This window comes from Mytilus trossulus, chromosome 8 (assembly GCF_036588685.1).
Source record: "Mytilus trossulus isolate FHL-02 chromosome 8, PNRI_Mtr1.1.1.hap1, whole genome shotgun sequence".
NCBI classification, from domain to species: Eukaryota; Metazoa; Mollusca; class Bivalvia; order Mytilida; family Mytilidae; genus Mytilus; species Mytilus trossulus.
Genome location: NC_086380.1, coordinates 75975959 through 76001176, shown reverse-complemented (window position 1 = coordinate 76001176; position 25218 = coordinate 75975959). Strand labels below are relative to the sequence as shown.

The window sequence follows — 25218 nt, the reverse complement described above, 5'->3', positions numbered from 1 at the left end:
TTTTTATCTGCATGATCCATATGCGAAGACTTTAGTGTCAGCGTGAGAAAGTTTGGGTTTACACTTGATGTTCTCGAATGTGCTTTCATCAATAACATTAATACTTGATCCTGTATCAATCAAAATATCCACATTAGAATTGTTGATTTTCACATTTAATTTCGGTTGTCCTTTCTGTACTTTATTCACAGTATTTTCTCGTAATCCAAAAACGTAACCGTCGTCAGAACTGCTATCACGAGCATCATCATGTTCGTAATTGTCAACTTTGTTTACTTTTCTTTTAAAAGTGCTAGTTCCATCCATACGTTTGGATCTACATACAGAGGCGAAATGATTCAGTTTTTTACATGAGTTGCAACTTTTTCCAAATGCCGGACACTTGTTTGCATGTGGAAAGTCACCTCCACAGTTTCTGCAAGTACCAGTAGTCCTTTTCTTTACGTTTTGGTCAGTTTGTGTCTGTAGAAATCGTGGTCCGTTTCTGCGTTTTCCAACTCCTTTTCTCACAGCATTTGCGGATTGTTTGTCTGATTGTTCAATTTCCGTTGCCTGCTTTTCGGAAAGTTCTAACGCTCTAGCTGATGAAATTAATCCTTCAAGGGTCGTGTCTTCTCGAAGAGCCTTTCGTCTTAGTCTAGTTGAATGACAACCTTGAATTATTTGCGATTTCACTTCTTTAGATGTTTCCGCGAATTCACAGTTTACAGCTAGCTGGCGTAGTCTCGTGTGAAAGCTGTCGATAGTTTCATCAGATGTTTGTTTGGCTTGCCTAAATTTGTAGATTTCGTACTCTGTATTCTTTTTCGGAACAAAGTAAGCGGTTAACTTTTGTTTAGCGGCATCAAAGTCTTCTCCTGTATTATCAAGGGTATCAAAGACTTCGTTGACATCTTCTCCAGCGTAATGCAGCAAGAGTGCTCTTTGTCGTTTGCTGTCCTTTATGTTTAATCCAATGAATAAATTTTCAAGTCTACTTATCCATTTACGCTACCTCATTTCAGCATTATTCTCATGTACCGGAAAACTCGGAAAATTTGGCAAAGATGCAGCCATGGTTTAATTATCAGTGTCACTAATTAATAAATCCATAAAAATACATTTTTAACATTTCCAACTTTTGTTTTTATCCTCGTCGCCAATGTAACGTTGGTAGCCTATATATATTAAGTGAGAGACAAGCCATGTGTACTGATTAACATACTTTAATATAATGCTAGAGCTAACTTATCAACACAAATACATAAAGCAATAAGACGCGACCTTATCTGCTATGTCCATCAACACAACACGTGCGTGAACTCTGAACTCTATAGATATTTATGAATGAATGAAAGTTACAATATTACATCAGCAACAGGCTGTGCCGTTTGCTGCCCCGGCATTGACAAACTTTTGGAGAGTACAAAGATAAATACCAGTACCTCCTGGCATTCGGGGAGAAGATTGGTGGAATGGGGAACACTGCTGGACCATCTTAAATTTTGTTCGAGGTGTTATAACGGCCCTCTTATATTAAGCCACGAGACTATAAAAGGAGAGATGAAGTGTGGACTGGGTGGCTATCTTTATATCCAGTATATATTACATCATGCCAAGAATTGAACAGGGTTCCATATGGATCAACGCACAAAGAAAACCCAAGTTCCAAGGGCATGCCAAGTTTCTGTGTGAATACTAAGCTTGGGGCAGGTAAGAAACAATTTAGTATGCCTTTCAGTATTTATTTATTATTAATTATTATTTGTATCCTATCCTTCATTCTTCTTATTCTTCTTCCGAATACGGGAGTAGACTCCTAGGTAGGAGTGTAAAACTTCCCGGAACTTGTGTGCTTTGTACATATGGACTTAATTTAAAAATAATATGACAAAGAAAAATCGTTATCAATAACATATATACATTATGTACAGTGGCTTTAAAGTTTAATACGTTGCTGTGGATCCTTCAAGTGTTAGAGTGGAGGTGTCAGGTCCGTTCGCGCCCAATATACTTTCGCACCCTACACGTTCGCACCTCGCACGTTCGCACCCAAGGTCCGTTCGCACTCTACACGTTCGCGCCCAATTTTAATTCAAATTCCAGTTGAATAATTAGAAAATCATGATTGTTGTTTTTAATTGCTTTGATGTAAATACTGAATGTATTTATAGCTTGGTATGAGTAAAAGATTAAATATTTTAAATGAAAAACACAAAGGATAATTGTTTTTAACAGCTTGGTCCCTTTGATCTGAAGCAATGAAATAAGGAAATATAGCAATACATTATTATATAAATCAAAACATGATAAAATTTATTGAACGCAAAAAAAAACGTAGTCAGAATTTCACTTCATTTTGAAACAAGTCAATGAAACAAAGTTATAGGCAATACACTAAACAAAACATGATTAAGTGTTATTCAACACAAAATAAAACGTTGACAGAATCCCTTTTAATTAGAAAGGAATATTATTTTTTTTAACAATACACTCTAAAAAAACATGATTAAGATTCATTAAACACATAAAAAATGCTGTCTCGCTTTATTTTGAGACAATAAAATCAATTATACTTTTAAGAATACTACTTGCCAAAACTTGATTACAAAGTTATTAAACACAAAACCTGCAAGGACTTAAAATATATATACGTCCCTGACAAAACCAATTAAAATTGGGCGCGAACATGTAGGGTGCGAACGGACTTTGGGTGCGAACATGTGGGGTGCGAAAGTGAAAGGGGGCGAACATGAGTGGGTGCGAACGTGAATGGGCGCGAACGGACCCGGATTCTCTTCTTTTCTTCTTTTGGTATCCAGTTATCCATCATATTTTGATGATTACTAACTGCTGCGCATGCGTAGGATAATAATAAATAAATATTTACAAAATAAAGTGCCAAAAAATAAACAAATACTAACATGACATGTGGTTAAAACTATTTACATAACTACTAGGTTTACTGTTCTATATTGTAGAGAACAGTAGGTGTTAACTGTTCTCTAAAAATATTTAAAGTGGGAGAAAGTACTACCTTTGGAGGTAGTACATTCCATTGTGTAATAGTATACGGAAAAAATGAATATTTGTAACAATCTTTAACTGTAAGTAAATGTCTGTAAGTTTGTGTATGAAGTTGTCGGGTTCTATTGTCTGTTGGTATGAGTAATGTTGATGGTACAGCGACAATATGGTGTACAATTTTATAAAACATTATAAGTCTTGTTTTAAGTCTTCTTTGTTGTAGGGTAGGCCAATTTAAAGTATGGAGCATGTCTGTAACGCTACTGGTGTTGTGATAACGATTACAGGCATATCTAGCAGCCCGACGTTGAACCATCTCAAGTTTATTGCATTGTTCAGCAGTATGAGGGTTCCAAACCGAACAAGCATATTCTAGTTTAGGACGTACGAGTGCTAGATATGCCTGAGACTTAATGTTTGTAATGGATGTTTTCAGATTTCTTTTTAGAAAGCCTAGGCTTTTATTAGCATTACCAATGATGTTGTTTGTATGCTGTGTCCATTTTAAATCTGATTGCAGTGTTACTCCAAGATATTTTGCGGAGGAGACAGATTCTAAAGTGTGGCCGTGAAGGATGTAGTCGTGTTTGATGGTATTTTTCTTGTTTGAGGCAGTGAGAACTGTACATTTGTCTGGATGGAAAGCCATCAGCCAGTCTTCTTCTCACTTTGCAGCAGCATCAAGATCTTCCTGAAGGCTATCACAATCTTTTTTAGATTTGATGCTTTTGTATATGATGCTGTCGTCTGCGAACAGTCTGAGTTTATTGGATTTCAAATATTCTGGTAGGTCGTTAATATATACCAGGAATAGAACTGGACCCAGAACTGTTCCCTGTGGGACACCAGAAGTAACTGGAGCAATGTCTGATGACTCTCCATCCAGGACAACTGTTTGTGTGCGGTTTGATAAGAAGGCAGAGATCCAGTTAAGTGTTTCATTTTGTATACCGTAGAAATGTAGTTTGTATAAGAGTCTTTGATGTGGGACTTTGTCAAAGGCTTTGGCAAAGTCCATAATTACAAGGTCTGTTTGGATGTTATTGTCTGAATTTGAAGCTAGTTCTTGTATGAAGGATAGAAGTTGAGTTTCACATGATCTAGAGTGTCTGAAGCCATGCTGAAGGTCGTATAATAAGTTATTTTTTTCTAGGTGGTTAATTAGGTGTTTAGTAATGACATGTTCCATAAGTTTGCAACTGATACAAGTGAGAGAGATTGGTCTGTAGTTGACTGCGTTATATTTTTCCCCTTTTTTGTATGCTAGAGTGGATATGCCACTTTTGAAGGATTCCAGGGTGTCAGACATACCTATTGCTTCAGGTAGTGAGTTCCAGTCCGAAATAGTGCGAGGATAAAATGAAAATTTATAGAAATCTTTATTTGTGGATATTTGCCTAAATTTATGTTCCCCCCTAGTGCGTCTATCAGAAATTGTTAAGTTGTCCTTAGGAACTTCTACTAACCCCCAATTTATTTTATACAGCATAGTTAATCTAGCCTATTTCATTCCGATTCATCATTTAACATTGTACATGTACTGTACTACATGTATTGGTATCTGGTATGTTCACCCTGATTACATACCTGCCGTAGGTTGGTACGTCCTAGTTTTTACTACCCTGAGTTCGTTTTTATATAGTTATTAGTTATATGATGCAAATATTCTGTGATTTTTCAACAAACTTTGAACCTGACCAATGAATATTCTGCAATTTAACAACAATGCCAAAAAAAATAGGCGAATGGATCTAGGGCGAATGTGTAACAGGGCGAACAGACCCAGATTTGTATCTATCAATTTCCGGTTTGATTTTCATGAAACAGAAAAATGGTTGGTTTTCCTTCAATTCAGGCCTTCCTAACTTCCGGATAGGCGCCATATTGGAAAAAACTGGACATACTCAGAGAGGTAGGTCGTCAATTTGAAATGTTGAATTAAGAAAATCTAGCAAACCAATTTTGTATTGGATTAGTGCAAATTGTACTGTGAGTTAAAAATTTATAAGTTATCATATTTTTATAAACAAAATTATTATGGTTATTGAGAAAAAGTTCAGGATTGCCAAGAATGTTGCGAAAACACATGTCTGATAAAACCAAGTCTTGGTTTTATGAATTTTTGACAATTGTTCGTTTTTGGATAAGAAATTTCTTTAAATTAAAGGTCCGATAAAAGTTTAATATGTTTTTGAATGTTTATATGGCAACAACATTGCAAATCGGATGCAAATTATGCATTTTGACGCACATGTTATGCCGCTTCATTGTTATGCAAATGAGCGACTATAACCGGTTGTTTGTGTACTTTAACACACATGATGTATCATTGAAAACGTGCAGGCATTGTATGGTATGAATATTTCAATATATCTGTAATTTAAACTTTAATTTCTCAATTCAATACATTAATTAATTGTTACATGTACTTTGACAGAGAGTTGTCTCATTGACAATCAATCGTATGTGCCATCCTTTTCTTCTTATTTATCTGTATATATTTTTAATACACACACATTTATATTATATGTATAATAATTTGAATTCAAACAAGTATCAGATTTTGTTCAGTTTCATTTCATTTTGTTCAGTTTCATTTCATTTTGTTCAGTTTCATTTCATTGGACTAGGGAGGACACAATTTAGAACAATTACTCTCAACTCAAAAGGGGGGGCACTACCTATACAGAAGGTGAAATATGCTGCTGGAAAACATGAAGGTCATCTTTTCAAGCTTGAAAAATATGTGTGGATAGGTCTGGAAAACTATCAGAAATATATGATTACATCATTAAAGTTACAATAATTTCTTCGTCTCTCATCCTTCTTGGTGTTACAAGCTGTTTTTTCAATCTCTTTTTACACATTGGTATTCTACTTTTTTATTGCAGAGCAAAAATATTGACAGGAAACCCAAACAATATAGGAAAAGGTTACATTTTCACCTATATCTGTATTCATCATGATGCAAAACAATATATATCCATGTCAGATTGGTGAAGTTATTTCACTCAAGTATGGGTCCTTTAGCTACCCTACACTATGATATTTATTTATTCTTTGATTGATCCAGTACTTTATAGTCATGTCCATATTCATATTTTGTCTTCGTATAATTTCAGTCAGTGGAAATACTAGACACAACATCCTAGCTGGTTTTCCAATTTGTCCTACAGACTATGAAAACACTGCTGTAGTTGTTTGATTCTTTGATAACTTGTACATGTTGTTGTGATGTAACAAATCACTTTTCATAAACTACATGTACAAAATGAAAGAAAGAAGGTAAGTTATTAAAGTTATACTCAAATAGTTCTTCATTTTTTGGGTCATAGGCGACAGGACACCCTGCCACTTTTTAAGAACATCAACGATTATTTCAATTTAATTTTTTAGATTGAAATGATTTTGTAAAATTTATAAATTTATGATAATTTGATAAAGCTTAAAAAAATGTAAGGGTTTTGTTTTAAACTTTTTTTTTTTATATCTGCAATAAAATGAGAAGTGTTATTGTCTTAAAGACTTTAGACATTTATATATAGTTCACATTTAAATTGTTCTTTTAAATTGCACATTGTTATTTTTTTCTTTAAAATAGATTTGCTTTTTGCTTCATGTACAACATTATATTTCAGGTTAGAATGCAGAACTGGTGAAGATGAAGGTTATAATTGTGATCTACATATTGATTAATTTGAAGCAGAATTTGTTCTTAAGAGTGAAATAAAAAAAAACAGTGTGTTTTAGAAAGATGTTCCACTATTACCAAAACAACAAAAATATTCATTGTTTGACTGAGAGATAAAGTGTAAATAAAGAGTACTAGACACTTAATTTTCTTTTTCTATTCAATTTTTTTAGTAGCTATATACAGCTATATTACCAAGCTCCAATTAGACCTATATTTATTTAACCCTGTTTCCAAATTATTTGAAATCTTTGGTAATCTTATTCAATTAGGTGGTCCTGAGATATTGGTCTATGTATCTAGTGCTGACAGTTCTTGTTGTTTTTTTGTTTGACTTTTAAGATACATGGTCCTAGACTCTTTGCTATAGGATATGCAAATAATACCGTATTGATGTAGATATCCCTGTCACATTGATCATTATGGTGTCTTTAAAGGTAGTGTTGTTTGTTGGTGTATAATCAGGATCCCAACACATCTAACAAGAATGTGTCCTCAGTACACGAATGCCCCACTCGTTCTATCATTTTTTATGTTCAGTGGACCATGACATTGGGATAAAAACTCTAATTTGGCATTAAAATTAGAAAGATCATATCATAGGGAACATGTGTACTAATTTTGAAGTTGATTGGACTTCAACTTCATCAAAAACTACCTTGACCAAAAACTTTAACCTGAGGCGGGACAGACGAACGGACGCACAGACCAGAAAACATAATGCCCCTCTACTATCGTAGGTGGGGCATAAAAATGCAAGTGTCAAACAAATAAAACTCAATATGACCAAAAGCAAACAGAGTTTCAAACTACTTACATAGAACAAAGTCATACAGAATGAGAATGTGGTGGGCTTACACATACTGTACATGCAAATTCTCCTGTAACTTGTGACGGTGTACACTGTAAATCTACCTGACGCCTGACGCGTCCGGACGCGTTCAAAATTTGTACACCGATTGTTCAATATTGTAACGTCATATGTTCATGCTTAGAGACGTGTTCAAAGTTTTAACGTTTGTGTTAAAAATATTAACATGTGTGTTCAGACACAGTGTACACCGGTGTTCAAATTTTGATCTGAAAAGAGGATACTATGTTGGTCCGGTTTTCTATCCTTCTAATTGACAAATTTACAAAGAATATCCTTTTAAAAATATGCATGTACATGCAGGATGATGATCTTGTGAATTTTTGACAAATAATTTTGTAATTGTGAAAAATTAAACTTCCAAGCTGGCATATATGTATAGTTTATGAACTTATTTTATTATTATTACTAGTTTTACTTATAAGTGACATAATTATGCATATCAATGAGGCCTGTTATGATAATATCGTAGTACAAATATGTCGATGTTTATCTTATTTCATGATCCGTTCAGTTTATTAACATTACATGTTCAATCGGTGTTCAAATCGCTTGAAATTTTGAACACCACGCGTTAAAAAAAATATACATCTACATCTACATAATACTTCTTAACTTCAATATGTTGAAGATTACAAGAAGGCACATGCTAGGGAAACAAATTAAAACTAAACATATTTACAATAATTGCAAGAAAAAACATTTTTTTTTTTTTTTTTTTTTTTTTTGTATATAGTTAAAAAACATGGTTTGATTTAGCAATACATATGTGGTTTTGCACCAGACTTAAAAGCTTCTAAGTCTGGGCTACAGGCTACTTGGTATGGTAGGGTATTCCACAACCTTATTGTTCTAGGAAAAAATGAATACAAATGATAGTTTGTGGGAGAGAATGGCTGTATAAATTTATGTTCTTTGGATGGTATTAGGTATGTATTTACTGGGATGGAGACTAATTGGTGTTGAATTTTGTATAGCATGGTGACGGATGCAAGATTTCTTCTTTGTTGTAATGTTGGCCATCTTGGATGTTCAAGCATGGCTGTTACACTGCTTTGATAGCTGTATTGGTTGAGTGTATACCTGGCAGCTCTTCTCTGTACCATTTCAATTTTATGTATTTGTTGTTTCTGCCAGGGGTCCCAGACGACACTGCAATATTCAATTTTTGGTCTTACGTATGTTTTGTAAGCCAGTTCTTTTGTTTTTATGCTGTTAGTTTTGACGTTTCTTTTTATAAATCTCAGTGATGCATTTGCTTTGTTCGTGATGTCATTTATATGAGAATTCCATGTCAGATCGTTTGTGATGGAAACGCCAAGATATTTTGCTTTGTTTGTTGATTTTAAAATATGATTATGTAATGTGTATTTATAGATGATTGGTTTATGTTTTCTTGTTATGTGGATGATTTCACATTTGTCTGGGTTGAAGGACATAAGCCATTCTTGCTCCCATTGTTCCAGTTTATGTAGGTCTGATTGAAGGGTGTGACAGTCATCTAATGATGAGATTGTTAGATACACAATAGTGTCATCTGCAAAGAGGCGAACATTACTTTTAAGGTTTTCTGGCATGTCATTAATGTAAATTAAGAACAGGCATGGCCCGAGAACAGACCCTTGGGGAACGCCTGACAATACAGGACAACTATTTGATGTGTGACTGTCAACCACCACTTTTTGTGATCTATGCGATAACCATGCCTCTATCCAATTTGTTGTTATGTTATTTATTCCCATGCGTTTCAGTTTTAGGATAAGTCTTTGATGGTCCACCTTATCAAACGCTTTTGAGAAGTCCATGACAACTACGTCAGTTTGTTTACCGTTTGCCATGTAATCCAGTATTTGCTGTGTAAAAGTTAAAAGTTGTGTTTCACAGCTAACTTTTGATCTAAAACCATGCTGCAGTGGATATAGTAAATCGTAAATGTCCAGATGTTTCATTATGGATGATACTATTATATGTTCTAGTGATTTACTAAGGATACAGGTTAGAGAGATGGGCCTGTAGTTTTCAGGTTTAGATTTTGCTCCCTTTTTGAAAACTGGTGTAACCAAGGCCTCTCTCCAGTCGTTTGGTACTGTGCCTGTATTTACTGATGAATTAAACAAGTCAGATATTATAGGTGAGATTTCATGATGAACTTCTTTTAGAAAATGAGGTGATATTTTGTCTGGACCAATAGCTTTTGATGGGTTTAAGTTTTTTAGTAATTTAGATGTTCCTTCTGGGGTGATGTTTATTTGCTTCATTTCAAGTTTATGTGTTGCTGATTTTAATGATTTTAGTTCACAAATGTGAGATAATTTCAAAGGTTTAGGTGTGGTAAATGCTGAGTGAAACTGATGGTTAAGTGCTTCAGCCTGATCTTGGGGGTTTGTTTTTGTGATACCATTTACCTTTAGTGGTGATACACCTATATTTTCACTTTTTTGGTTTTTTATGAATGACCAAAATTTTTTGCTTGGTTTACTGTCTTTCAGTTTACTATCTTCGATTATAATGTTTTCTATGTAGTTCCAATACGATGTTCTAAGCTTTTGTTGTACTTGGTGTTTTAAGGATCGGTGCTTTTTGATAGTATCCGATTTTTTATCTGATTTTGTTGCCTTTATTTTCTTATGTATTCTGTCTCTTTTTCTTATTAGTCTCTTTATTTCTGGTGTTAGCCAAGGAATATCTTGTTTTTGTTTCATTATTTTTGATGGAATATTTTTGTCTGTTATTTCTTGTATTTTGTTTTTGATCAGTGTCCACTTTTCTTCTGTGGTGTTATTTGTTTGTGCTAGAGAAAAGTATTCGTCTTGGAAATTTTTTACTTCTGTGCGTATTTTGTCCCAGTCGGCTTTTTTGTATTGACTTATTTTTCTTGGTGTTTTCTTTTTTCTACCTACTGTGATGTTCATTTCATGGAAGACAATGTCATGGTCTGATGTTCCGAGACTTGGTAGTGTTTTTATGTTTTGTACAAGTGAAGGCTGGTTTAGGTAAAACAGATCTAGTGTGTTTTCCTGTCTTGTACCAGGGTACCAAATACCGGAAACAGATATCGGCTGGTGATTTAGGCGGTTAAACGAAGAATGGATACATATAAGGATTGAAGAGCACTGGAGAAGGGACTTCTATCTCACATGAACACGAAAGAAGTGAGTAACAAGTTAGGATAATCTCCATAGGTAGTAGTTCGATGGCTTCCTTGTTATTTTCTCATGTCAGATATATATATTGTCAAATATTCATAACTGTTATATCCAAATTTTCTATATTAAACATAAAAGACGAATTAAAGAACAGTATTTCACGTAAATAACTGTAAGCTTTGTTATGGTGATTTTATAAACTGATGAATAACCAGTCTGTGATCGTCTGTCTGTTTAATACAGAATAGATTGACACGTATATTAGCTGAACACTAAGTGTTAAGAACTCTAACATCAAGTGTTCAAAAATGAAACACAAAGGCATTAAAAAATGAACACCACACATTCAATTGATGAACACTAAGTGTTAAGAACTCTAACATCAAGCGTTCAAAAATGAAACACAAAGGCATTAAAAACTAAACACCACATATTCAATTGCTGAACACTAGTGTAAACATAGGGAACACCATTTTTGACTTAGAAAATGCATTTTTATTTGATTTGCAGGAATCGTTAGATTGAAATGTTTGAATAAGAAACCGGTAGCCAATAAGCCCACGAAGGTCATTTCAGCATGCTATAAAGTGTTGGAAAAAAGAAAGATGTCATTAAGGTATGACAATATATGTATATTAATAGCTTATGTAGGTGTATCATTTCTATATCTGTATACTTTAGGTCAAGAAATCGACTTATGTAATTTATAATGTCAAAACTTCCAATTCGCTGCCACAGAATATCAATTTGTACTCTAGTATATATCGAAATTAAAGCACAACAACTATTGCATAATTTGATGCTTTATGAAAACCTCTCTTCTATTAATTTTAACTTTTATTGTGCAGGATATATAGGCTGATAGACAGTACTTATTGTAGAGGATTTTGACGTTGGAAGTGGATGATAACACGTAGAATGCCATCCAGTTGATAGCTTTAAGTGAAGATGCACTGAAAAGTTGAGCGTACATTGTGTGTGATCGTACAAGAACTGTTGGAATTTGCAAACTTTTAAACTTTCATTGTGACAAATATCTATATCATTAACTATCTACTTATCACATTGACATGCTTTTTTGGTTAGGATACACATGATATAGCAACTATATCTTGTCATGTAGAAGAAAATAATTATTTGTGATATATTTAAGTCGGTTTAAAAACATTATATATGTGATTTCATTGACTGTTACTTGTAATATCATAAGGTATTCTTGTGCACTTTTCTTACATATATGCTCATTTGATTATATAAATAATTACTTGTTAAAATATGTTTTATTGTTGTATTTTGCCTGATTCAATATAGTTTTTATAACAGTTTAATTAAGTTTAGTACTTATGGAAAATTATGTACGCTTAACAATAGAACATGTTCCACATTTGAACACCATCAATTTGAACACCTATGTCAACTGTTCTGAATGTTAACGTCTGGTGTTCTGAATCTTAACATTTTGGGTTTTGAACATGTTCGGTGTGTTCAAAAAGTGTTACATGGCTGTTGAACGCGTCGACGTATTAAGATTTTGAACATTCGGACACGTTAAATCGTTGAACACTAATGTTAAGGTCTTTAACATCAAGTGTTCAAAAATGAAACACAAAGGCATTAAAAACTGAACACCACACAATTAATTGATGAACACTAGTGTAAACATTTGGAACACCATTACACGTTCAAAAAGTGTTACAAAAAAGCGTTTAAGCAGTGTTCTATTTATTAACACTTAGATTTACAGTGTAACAGCTTAACATTTAAGAACAAACAGTTGAACACAGAAATATGAAAATATGTGGTAAGATTGCTAATGATTGAAAAAGACAACTCTCAACCAGAGACCAACTGCATCTACTGAAAAATGACTCATAAATTGTGTCCCTGCATGTAAAAGGTCTCTAGTCAATAAACCCTGAACATGGGCTGGTCTAAAAAAAAACTCCATGACTTTTAGTATAAGATGTGCTTCAGTAAATACAACCCGATGCATATCTAGAATTTGTAAAAGTGGTTTGTGGAGGGGTCCCAAAGCTAGACGAATTTATGAGTGAAACCTGCAAAAATCTTGACTGACCCTAAATGAAGCTTAATGAGGGGTGCGAGCACCCTAACTACCAAGTTTTATCCAGCTTCTGACAACTGCATTCCAAATATTATGGACATACGATTTATGGTTACATTGCTGACTGCAGCTTACGGTTCATACCTAGCTGTTTCTTTTGTCACAGCTTCTAATCGTCATAGTTAAAAAAAAATCATCAAAGATCTGCAATCCAGATTTATAAATATGCAAATTATAGAATTAAGCAGACAATATATATCAACCAAATTTGTCACTATAAATTGGGTTAGATCCGCCTATCCTGATTCAGTGAACAATACTTAAGATAAAGAAGCCAACTTGCATAAAAACTATATATATTTCTGGATCCGCCACTGAACCAGGGGCGGATTTACGTGGGGGCGTGGCGGGCGTGCGCCCCCCCTAAAATTTGCAAAGTATGGGTTGTCTTCAACTTGTTTCAGTATCAGAAGAGACCATTCCTTCTTAACATTCAAAGTATATAAAACAGTCAGTTTAACCAGGGACTTTCTATACTAAGTAACAGAATCAACTGACCTACAATTTATTCAAGTTCTATAAATATTATATACTTCAAAGGAAGGTGTGTGATTGAAAAATGAAAAACATGTTTAAGCAGTTAAATTACAAACAATTGTTACATTGTTTTTGCCGTTTTATAATCAATTTCTTTGATAATCGAAGTGGCGAATTATGTATACCGTAAATACGTGCATGGCCGTATCCCCACAAAATAAAAATAACTTCGTAAATGTATCTCATTCTGATTTTAGTGGTTTGTGGCGAACACAGTATATGTATATATTAAGTCTGGCACGACCTCCGAAAATCCAAAAAGTTAAAACATATAATTAAAGGACAATTGGAAATCACGGCGAAAAGTGGAAATTTTCGTTTGCGAAATCTAATACTAGTATCTAGTATTGGTCATGTGAGCTGATGTGATCTGTCTTGTCTCACTTTGCTTCCGTCGATCCACCCGTCTATCTGTCAACTCTTTACATTTCCATCGTCCTAACCAAGTTTGTCGATGATGGTGTTATGGAGTGTTAAAGTAATTCTTAAGTGAATCGGTTTCATTTCACATAATTTAAACCATGTTGAATGGCTAAGTGACATTGACGATCTGCAAACAAGGGCTTCGTATTTTTGTGATGTTTCTGTTTATCACAATTACCAGCACCAATGTCTTTCAGGGATATTTATGACCTTATATTGATTATTTTAGAAGTGCTGGTGTCTTCAGTGTAGATTGGTCTGCACACTCAGTTTGCATAGGAACACAGAATCAAAATAAAATGTTCGCATGATCTTCAGCTTCTGTTTTGGGTTGCAGCTTTATAAACTCTATCATAGATATGCAGAATAAATCTCTTACATGTAGTACGTAAGTTATTGGTGTTAGAAGTTTGTTGAAGATTTTTCAAGTTTGTAAGAGACCTTGTCATCATAACTGAGAGGTTTTTCGCGGAACAGGAACATATATTGTTTTACATCTGTCCGTCCATGATACTATAGTGATTGTAAATTGTTGTCAGGTTGGATTTAGGTGGTTTCTACTTGAAACTTTAATTTCTTGCTGACTGTACCTCACAATAGTTCGAAATACCTACATTGCACCCCTTTAGAAGAATATTTTTAAAAAAATAACCTCAAAAATTTTTGCCTCGCTCCGCTTTTTTTTGTTATTTACAAATCTTTAAAAATTGTAACTCAGTTTAAGCAAATCAATGCTTACACGAGGATACCGCAAGTGTTATACATGATATCCAAAATCAAAATTATGCAAGTGAAAGCACCGATAGTTTTTCCTCCGGTTTTCATAATACACGTAGAAAACACTTTGATTGAGTACATTCGTGTGCTAGACGTGTTTGTTATCATATTTTGGGAGTGTAGAAGAAGACCCCAAATAACCGGTCAAGGGTTCATACACTTATCAAAATAAAAACACGAAAAAACTTTAAGCCAATCGAACTAGCAGGATAATTTATCGGTATGTTCGGACTGTATTCTTATTTGTTATGTAAAATCTAGATATTTCCGAAATAAAGCCGCCATTGTCTGATTATCATCTGAAGCGAGTTAGGCTCCCCTCTCTATGATTTCCCCTGTTCAATTTCATTGTAATAATATCAAGACAGGATAAATAAATACATGTAAGTTTAAGTCCACTCACCCGCTCACACACGGGTACCCCATACATGTATTTTAAGAAGGATTAAGTGGGTCCTGATCCTAAAATCCTGGGCTTTTAAACACAAGTAAGAGAAATCCTGAGGTCTTGAGATAAAAAAAAAATCAATCTAGTCTATATTCTATAATCCCAAAATAAAAACATTCTACATGATACCAATTTTGAGGTTAAAAACACCTGATAAAAGCCTCCCTCTTTTCATCAAGACATTGGATGAGAAATCAGAGAATGTTTTATTCATGAGCAGATTGCCAAAAATAGGACTGAATTATAGTATTTATCATGTTTATAAACCAAAATCATTTTCAAGATCTCTTTTACTTTAATTTTTAAATGAAAAGTTGTTGTACTCCTACAATAGAAACTTTTTCGATGTAGTTACATGTACATGTACTTAGTGTAGTAGAGTGATTTTTATGATCATTTTATATATATTGTAAAAATCATCTATTTAAATACTATATTTATTATAAAAGCTTTATTACATATTTTCAATATTGTATATTCAGTTTAAATTATTACTTGCAAACCATATTTTTATGTATAGTAATATTCACGTTATTTTATGAATATTCATTAGGGATTTACTTAAATCATTGTATCTGATTGGCTGTTTATATTTCGCGGTCAAGTTTAATTTCCTTTGTTTTGTACCTGTACATTTCCACGGACGATAGCAGTCCATTGAATTTATGTCTGTTTATCTTGACCACATAGTTTACCTGTAAACCTTATATATTTTTGACAACATTATTATAGAATACTGTAAGTTACTTCTTTATTAACATTATTTATATTTTTCATGTAAATGATATTCTAGTAAAGTTTCTATTTTGCTTTGTAACGTTCTCCTCATATCGCATGTATGTAACACAAGTACACGAGATGTATATGCTAGTATTTTATTAAGCTATAAGCATATGATTTTATAATCTACGGTTTATTTGCCACGGTAGAGTTGTATTGTCAATTTACGTACATTACTATTTGATTATTGTCATGAATAGTCTCTATTTTATAAATGACGGCTTATTAAGTTAAGAGAAGGAAAAGTCTTTCCATTTATATAAAGTAATAGTTTTGTAGTAAATAGTTTTATCAAGTACAAATATGAATGAGTAAAGAATATTTGGAACATTGTATATTTTTATAATTCGAGTCCGAGTATTTATGTTCGTATTTTGGTTTCAGGAATCCATGTAATGTAATTATGTAGAGCACATGATTGTTGTTTATATGATGTGCCGTTAACCGTATCAGTTCAACTCACTCCACAAGTGGTAAGAGTATATCATATTTATTTATAGTTTAGCTTTGTTTATATTGTATTGTAAACATGAGTTATCTCCCGTTAGTTTGGAGCTTTTAATGAATCGATAATATTGACATCATAAGTCTTTATGATTATTATATTTGCAACTTTATGATTGTTGTATGATATTATATAGTTAATTATTATACATATTATATATTTTAATGAAGTCATTATTTATAAATGTAGTTGTAACATTTAGTATATACCGTTTGTAAGGTAAACCAGTATTGAATACAAATACACAGATACACGTAAATTACGTATCACATTCCGATGTAGTATATAGTCAAAGGTCAAGCATTTGTAAAAGTACACGTGACACCCGAGGTCAATTTCATTAAATGTAAACATCGAACATTTTCTACTTGCAATACATTTTACTTGCTACTTAGTTAATAACAGTTAAATGTATTATTAATTATATTCCTTTACTATATAACCTGTGATATTCGTAAAAGTATATATCTTATGTTATATGAACTGATAGCTTGTTATTTATATTTGTTGTATTGCTATTTCAGACTTGTTTTATATACTGGTAATAAATCATCAGAACTTTAAGCTCTCATTGGTGTTATTCCTAAGCCTTGAAAACAACCTACTACATTAGTAAGAAATATATGAGAGATATTTATCATTTTTTAAAAGCATTATTCTTGAGACACCATTTTTTATTATTTTCTTACAAATGGTAATATTTGCTTACATGTAGGAAATCTTGCATGATATTTTGGGAAATAAAAGATGTAAGACTCCACAGCTTTTTTTATATATAAAAAAAAGCAAGATGAACGGACAATATTTTTCTTTTAATCTGTGAAAATACATTTCATTTATAAAACATTTAGAGAGGAATATGATCAGCATATATTAACTCAAATTGATTTTGCTGAGAAAAGTTTTTGTCAAAAATGTCTGCACTTAAATTAAACATACATGCATGTACAAGTGTTGTTATAATGTACAATGATGTATATATAATGATTTACTTTTTTTCAGCAATGATTGATGCCTTAGGTGGTCCTCAGAGGGTAAACAATGTACTGTCCACTTTGAGCCTGCCACCTATTTCACCTAACAATTTAAAAGTTATGGAAAGAAGAGCAGGGGAAATGATAGAAGGTTTTGCCAATTTAAGTATGGATCAAAGATGCAGAGAGGCATTTGAAGCTGAAAAGAGGTTAGTTTTCATGTTTACATGTTTTTTTAAGACTTTATATGATCATGTATGCAGAAAGCATACAAAAAAAGGAGTTTTTTTTTTTTAAAGAAGGAAGTTTGTACAAATGCATGACCTAATTAACACAAATTAAGAACATGTTAAACACCTTTTTATTGAAGTTCTAAAGTGATGAGTCATAGTACTTTACCTCATAAACAGACATTTTCAATAAAATGAACAACAGTTTTTTTTTTTTGTTTTTTTTTTTTTGGGGGGGGGGGGTGATTTTTGTGTGTTATTGTTATTAGGAATCGTATCATAAAATACTTCATAGCCATATATGGGGAAGGGGTAGGACATTTATCGGGAATCCAGGATCTGGTGTTTTTAAGCTCGTGATTTCAGGATTGACCTAATTGTTGGGATCTATAAATTCTTTATTTAAATTTAGGGATGTCTGGATTTCAATTTATTTAAAATCGGGAACTCTTAATTTCGTGTTTCTAAGCCCGGGATTTTGGGATGAGGACCCCTCCTATCCCCCCCTCATATATAGAATATATTTTATGGTTTAAATAGATTTTCATAACATATCTAAATCATTGGTTTTTTTTTAATCGCAATATTTGCAAAAAGTTGTGTAAGCTTAAAAATTGGTTAAGAAATTGATATAAATTTATTGCTGTTTGATCTTGGTTCAATTGATGTGAATTTCATTAATAGAAATTGTGTATTGAATATTTTACAGCAATGCTGCAGAGGATGAAAATGGAACTGAGAATATGCTGGAGACTAATACTGATAGTCATACTGACATGACAGATACTAATACTGATAGTCATACTGACATGACAGATACTAATTCAAATAATAGGTATTAGTTACACTGATTTTTTAATTACACAATGTTTATATAAGAAAGGATATGGTAAAATTACATTGTAGATTGACACAAAATCTATAATTTACATAAAATTAGTATTTATTTAAACATAGGAAAAAATAAAAAATAATGTAGCAGGTAGGGTTGCCAATGAGACAACTCTCCACAAGAGACCAATTGACAAAAAAATTAACAACATTAGGTCACCGTACAGCTTTCAACAATGAGGAAAGCCCCTAACGCATAGTCAGCTATAAAATTCCCCAAAATGACAATGTAAAACAAGAAAACTGACGGCCTCAATTATGTACAAAATAATAAAAAACAATATGTAACCCATAAACTAACGACAACCACTGATTAACAGGCCCCTGACTTTGAACAGGCACATACATACAGAATGTGTGGCTTAAACAATGCTTTCGATGCTGTTTTTCATCTTCAATGATGTACTTATACTGATGATCATGATGAACCAGATTACGTGACAAAACAGAAAATTGAAGCAAATAAAAAGTGCCTTTAGTGTTGTTTATCTTGAAAATTACAGTGCAATCTCCAATACAGCCAAATAATGTTGTTTTTAATACTGCCTTGTCAACAAAGCGTTTTAGGGATGTCATGTTAGACAGAGAAATCATTTCCACCATTTTTTAGTTCACCTGGCAGGCGAAAAACAATCTATTTTTTTTGCAACAAGTCGAAAACAATTTTTTCTTTCAATTTTAGCATTACATATAGTGGCCGCTGAGGGTGAAACAAACAAAAACTAGAAACAAACTTTTTTTTCCGAAAAAAACATAGCCCCCCCCCCCCCCCCCGAAAATGAAATTGTTGCTGCCTTAGGGTATCTAGTTTTAAAAAATGTGTCTGGTGACCCCGCACACCAACTGTATGATTTATTCCACTGAAATATTGACATGTTGATTGCTGTTCTTTAGTGTGTATCTTTGAATTTGTTTGCTTTTTTTCAACAGAAATGAATCTGTGCCAGCTGTTAATTTTTCTGGAATGACTGTTTGTGCTGACCATGGATGGCAGAAAAGGGGATTTGATAGTTTAACTGGTAATGTATATTTAATTATCTTAAAATTATATAATTTTGCCAGACATTGACAGAGAGAGATTTAGTCATGCTACCGTCCATCATTCCATTTTGTACATACTTACTACTTAGCTCTTACAAAATCTTGAAGTCTATTGATTGTCAAGGTCTTAAAGAGCATAAATGTGGTAATCAATATAAAAATTGGCTACCATGAATTATCTGTTAAATCATCTAATAGAGATCTTTTTATTTGAAACTATTAGGCCAATTTTAATCAATTCCTTCACATCTAATTTCTATTTTTTGATATAAAATAGCGAAAATTTATATGTCTGTAGGTCATACATTTTTGATGAGCAAGCGTGAGTATGGTAATAAAGTTATCAAAACAATTGTTAAGCATCGTACGTGTGGAACATGCAAATGGTGGAAGAGAAATAGGCCAGGTAGAAAACCAAGACCACACAGATGTGTGTGGAATCACCTAGGGTCAGCTAGATTGATGGAAAGCCAAGCAGGAATGCAGGCTGTCAAAGAGTTACTGGAACAAGGAACCCCTGAAAAGACTATCGAGGGAGATGGGGATAACACATTGATAGCAAGGCTAAAATCTGAACTTAATTTAACAGTTACTAAAAAATTTGACAAAAATCATACCATCAAAAACATTGTTGCCAGATTATATGATCTACAAAAAAATAACAAGAATTTGAAAATTAGCAGCTTAGTCATAAGACATTTGACAAATCCATCAAATATGTTTTTGCCAAAAATCAAGGTCAACCAGATGACATGAAAAATAACCTGGAAGCATTAATTCCACACCAATTTGGGGATCATAGCCTCTGTCAACCCAGGTTCTGTGGCTACAAAAGGAAACCTAGTGTGATATACCTTCATAGAAGCTTACCATAAAAGCCTCTGCTGCCTGTATTAATGAAGGAAGAAACTACTTGTCCGAGGTTAATCAAAATGAAATTTTTATGTTATTTTTTTCTGTTTGTCTGTCTTGCATGTCATTTCTGTGCATGGTGTCATTTCAAAGGTTGATTTCAAGAATTGTTTTTGAATGTAGTGACTATTTCCATTGGAAATCCAATTACAATTCATTATTTAGGTAACATATTTCTGCAATTGAACAATAGAATTTATCTGTAAATTTAAGTCACCTTTTTTTAAATACGGGTGTAAATATAAACGACAAACTTAATTTATCATTAAAATGCATTACTATTTAGCAAAACAAAATATGTGTTGAAAATTATAAATTATGGTATCTGCATTCTTCTGCTTCAATGTTTATCCTGTTTTTTTGTATTTTGACTAATGGAGTAAACAAATTATTGAATTACATTTGATTATTGAAGGTTGAGCCTCCCCAAAGAAAGTCTAATTTAAAAGTCTTTAAAGATGTAATTATATAATACCAAAATATTAGATAAATAAACATCTTTTTTTGTAATTACAGACATTCAAAAGACATGGACTTTCTCCTGGAAGTTTCACAGTCCCTTACAATTCCAAAAAAAACCATGAAAGAGAAAAAAGGCAAAAGAAATCAAAATTACCAGAACAAAAATTAAGACGATTAAAACTTAAAGAAGAAAAAATTACATCCAAAGGAGCCTGTGAGGCAACAGAAGGAGCTAGCTATGAATCTGGTGAGTGCAATATGAGTCAAGTATGTTTTATTAGGATTTACTAGGAATTCCAAAAACATGAATATATTATAATGGATTAAAATGGATATGGTTAAAAATATCCTGAAAAGTTAAAAAAAAAAAAGAAAAAAAAAGGAACGTAAGTTCCCGCAAAGGAACCATGTTTTTATTGCTGTTCTTCATCTGTAAAATAAGTGATATTTTCAACAAAGAGAACTCATTCTCACCTCAGTACTAGTTTCAAGACAGCTCCTAGTTGCGGTTTGAGTAGTATCACATATATACAAATGTAAGACAATATCAAAAGTTACATAATCCCTGGTATAAAAAATGTTTAGACATTGATGGAAAGAGTCCTTTGTTTAATACCATAATGCATGTGTTTTGTTATCTTTTATAGAAATAAGTTTTAGTGAACAAGCTGAGGACATTGAGAGAATTCCAGATGCTATCCCCAAGCCTTTATTTACGGCAGTGTCCTCTTTAGACAACCCAACTTTTGTCATCAATGATTTAGAAACTACAGATTTGAGTAAGTATTTTTCTGAAACAAAAATTGAAAAAAGATAAATTTTAAAGATAATTACTTGCACATTGACATCAATATTTCAAATTATTGCTGTTTTGTTAATTTTTCCTTTGAAGGTCAAAAGCAAAAAAGTTTCATTGAACAAAAACATTGATATTGATTCAAATTATTGCTGATCTCTAAGCATTGTCAATGCAAGCGTCACTTTAGTCATGGGCAAAACAGCAATACACAGATTATGATAGGTACTCGTCACTCAATCTCTCACTCTCCATGTTAACGCCTATAGTGAGAAAATCAATTACGTGAAGATGACCAACAATAATCTATATAGAACTAGTAATAACTTTTGTAATATATCTTTCATTGTTTATCATGGCTTCATAATCGTTACAATAGAGGATATATCTTTATAATTGCACTTAGTCCAGTTTCATTATAATTATGTTACAAAGGGATACTGTAGACAATATGAAAACAAAACACCTTCAAAATGGTCAACAAACTTGGACAAACATTTGGAAAAACTGAAATTTTGATATTGATTTTCTGTATATTTTCAGTCAGAAGAAACATCATTCCTCACATAGTACAGATAGCTGCCAAAGAACACAGAACTCAAACCAGTTTCAACCGTTACATACCACCACAGCTACCAATGTCTAATGAAGCCGAAAAGGTGACTGGTATTGTTTGGGATGGACGAAAGGTTTTTTACAAAGGTGTTGAACTAGACTTTGTTAATATAAAGGTTGCCATATCTGATTTTTTTATGTGGTTAAATCAATTCAGTAATGCTGTACTTGTAGCACATAATGGGAAACATTTTGATTTTCGGGTTTTGTCAACAGCTGTTTATAACTGTAATATGTATGATAATTTTACTCAGATTGTTATGGGATTTATAGACTCATTGGCTCTTTTTAGATCAAACTTTTCCAAAATAGAAAAATATAATCAGCCATTTTTAGCACAACATTTTTGTAAGGAGGAATATAATGCCCACAATGCTGTGGATGATGTAAATATGCTTGATAAAATACTCATTGCTGCTAATGTTTCTAAAGAACTAATGCTTAAACTTTGTTACAATTCTAATTCTCATTTACTGCAAGAAAACTTCGTCAAGGCAAAAGCTAAAAACTTGCCAAGCTTTCATCCCCTGATTGCTAGCGGTTTAATGAAAATGAAAACAGCAGAGAATATTGCTGGATCAGGTTTGAACTGTGCTCATTTAAAACTTATTTATACTCGTAAAGGAGAAAATGGACTTATTGATGTTCTTATGTCTAAAAATGCTTTTGGTAGGCCAAGAGTTTCTAATGATAAAAAATTAATGTGTTCTGTGGTACAAAAAATGGGCAATATGTTTTCAGAATTGTGAGATTGCTTGAAGAAGTGATCTTTTATGTCATGACTTGTATTATAATCTATACTTTAGTACTATGTTTGAGCAGTTATTATAAATTTGTATGTATGTGTAATTTTTTTGGTATATTTGTTTATTCAAAATATTCTATCATGCATTATTTTTCTGTGAACTCATAAATGACTTCATAAACATTTTTTCTAAAAGTAGCTACCATTTAGAATAAAAATGAATTGTGCTTACTTGTTTTCTCTCAAATTGACCACATTGTGTGATTTATTAGTCAAAGTTCAGTTTTCTTGTAATTTGTTGTATGAAATGATTATTCAGCCTTCATGTATCAACATTTTATGTCACCTTTATCTCAAATACATAAATTTGCTAATTTAATGTATTACATTTATATATAGTGTAACATTATTTTTTTTAATTCAATATAAGTCGATAATAAACATTGAAACAGGTATGACATTTCTGGTTGTCCACTCTTGTAAGCTTTCTCTTTTTTTTTTAAACTGAACATGTATTTGTAATTCAATTAGAATTTGCTTTACTGACATATTTTATAGAAAAAGTCTTTTTTTATTATATAAATATGATCTTATTTATTTGTATCCTTTTTACCATCATGACCATGATTATACTTTATTTAAAAAATATCAGTATAATTTGCAAATAAATATTGAAATTTTATTGACTTTATGTTTTACTATGTGCATGAAGGAGTATAAACCTGATCAAACATATTTCAAGGGAGATAATTGACCTGAGTTCAATGTGAAACAGGAATAATAGGGTATTCTTTAGTGAGCTGTAGTTAATGCTGGTATGAAATCAAATAATAGTTATCCTCTGGACTCAATAAAGCCTGATGCTGTTTTTGTGATGTCTGGTGTTACACATTGACAAAATTGGAAATATTTGGCATAACTATAAATATTGTCTATGTTTACATTCTTCAAAAACCTCAAACAAATATCTTTGCCACTATATAACACATTTTTCATTTTTTCACATACATATACAAACAGGACATACATCCATACATGTATTTTACTATATTGCTAAAATAAATGTTTCAACCAATAGATCCCATTAGTTGATATTCACTAGATAAAGGATAGGGTTCAATCTTTAGGTCAAAGAGTCAAATTTCAAGGGCATACAGAAATGAAAGTAAATAAAGATTCTGTATTTAACTTTAAAAATTTATCAGAACAAACTTATAATCATCATTACAGATGCCCTAACGCAGACAGTTGCAATCCTGGGTAAGACAAAGGGTTATGCAGAACGATTGGAATTGTTTTAAATATAAAAGGAGAAAACGATAGATTAGTAAGTTACTAAAATATTCTCTTTCGTGAATAATATATGGGTATATGTCAGATTCTCAGATTCGCTGCAAACTCTTTAAAGGTCTTTAGATAGACATTCCAAAAAACGAACTATGCATTTGAACATAATGTTAATTGCTATAATTTTAACTGCTGGAACAACACCATGTTTGTCTGTAAAAAATGAAAACGCATCGATAAACCATCGTTGCTTAAATTTATAGGAGTTTCACAATAACAAGATTTAAACAAACAGGATGTGCACACAAACAAAAATAATCAAAAAATGAACAAATCATATCTTGCTTTGATTGAACTAACTGGTTAATTTAATTGTCAATTTGTCTTTAACTGATAAATAAATACAATGAAAACAATATAGAACTTAATATTGAAAATTAAAGTCAAAAGTTAAGAAACAAAATAAGCTAAAATCAATGACATGTTGTGAAGCCCGTATTCCAGATATTTTTTTTATTTTTTTAGTTTTTACAACGGCGGAAAATAAGCTGCCTCAGCCTTTTACCTTATATTTTCATTGCACTGCTATAACTAATTATATTTCAAATTATATAAATCTAGAATCTGCTTGAATTTTACTTACTAAACTTGTATGATTTAATGAACTCTTATATGAAAAAATGAGTATTATTGGGCAAGATACTTTATCCTGTATCAAACAAATAAAATCAAGGAGATCGAACATCTGACGGAAGTTCTTAAATCTGACCAAAGTACATCCTTAAAATGCAATCTCAACTGAAACATACTGTGGATTCATTATTATTCGGTGGATACAAATTTCCGTGGGATTCGTGTGTACATGTGAACCACGAATTCAAATGTTGACCGAATTTCAAATTCAAAAAAGACTTTATGTTCTGAGATTGAAAAGCCTCGAAATCAAATATCCACGA

At 32.3% G+C, this 25218-nt stretch overlaps 1 protein-coding gene, 2 long non-coding RNA genes and 1 pseudogene across 5 annotated transcripts; all 4 read left to right on the top strand.

Annotated features, from left to right (window-relative positions):
* The first annotated feature begins 1326 nt into the window (after positions 1-1326).
* On the top strand, positions 1327-20576 carry LOC134728006 (uncharacterized; annotated as a pseudogene).
* On the top strand, positions 4848-6843 carry LOC134681411 (uncharacterized). 3 transcript variants are annotated; one of them, XR_010100627.1, is made up of 3 exons: positions 4848-4918; positions 6129-6291; positions 6645-6843. It is a non-coding gene; the product is annotated as an uncharacterized LOC134681411 (long non-coding RNA). The 3 variants fall into 3 exon arrangements; XR_010100628.1 differs by having other exon boundaries at positions 4885-4995; XR_010100626.1 differs by lacking the exon at positions 4848-4918 and adding an exon at positions 5031-5359.
* Positions 10606-12340, top strand: LOC134681412 (uncharacterized). The gene is made up of 3 exons (XR_010100629.1): positions 10606-10720; positions 11225-11330; positions 11563-12340. It is a non-coding gene; the product is annotated as an uncharacterized LOC134681412 (long non-coding RNA).
* Positions 20389-23631, top strand: LOC134728005 (uncharacterized). The gene is made up of 4 exons (XM_063592406.1): positions 20389-20403; positions 20874-21066; positions 21467-21598; positions 22159-23631. Exons 1-4 carry the CDS (start codon positions 20389-20391, stop codon positions 22977-22979), a joined length of 1161 nt encoding a protein of 386 aa, XP_063448476.1. The 3' UTR covers positions 22980-23631.
* Positions 23632-25218: the final 1587 nt, after the last annotated feature.

Coding starts and splice junctions, on each gene's coding strand:
- LOC134728005 (XM_063592406.1), top strand. Junction 21,067..21,466: donor AGGAGCTAGCTATGAATCTG/GTGAGTGCAATA, acceptor TATCTTTTATAG/AAATAAGTTTTAGTGAACAA. Junction 21,599..22,158: donor TTTAGAAACTACAGATTTGA/GTAAGTATTTTT, acceptor GTATATTTTCAG/TCAGAAGAAACATCATTCCT.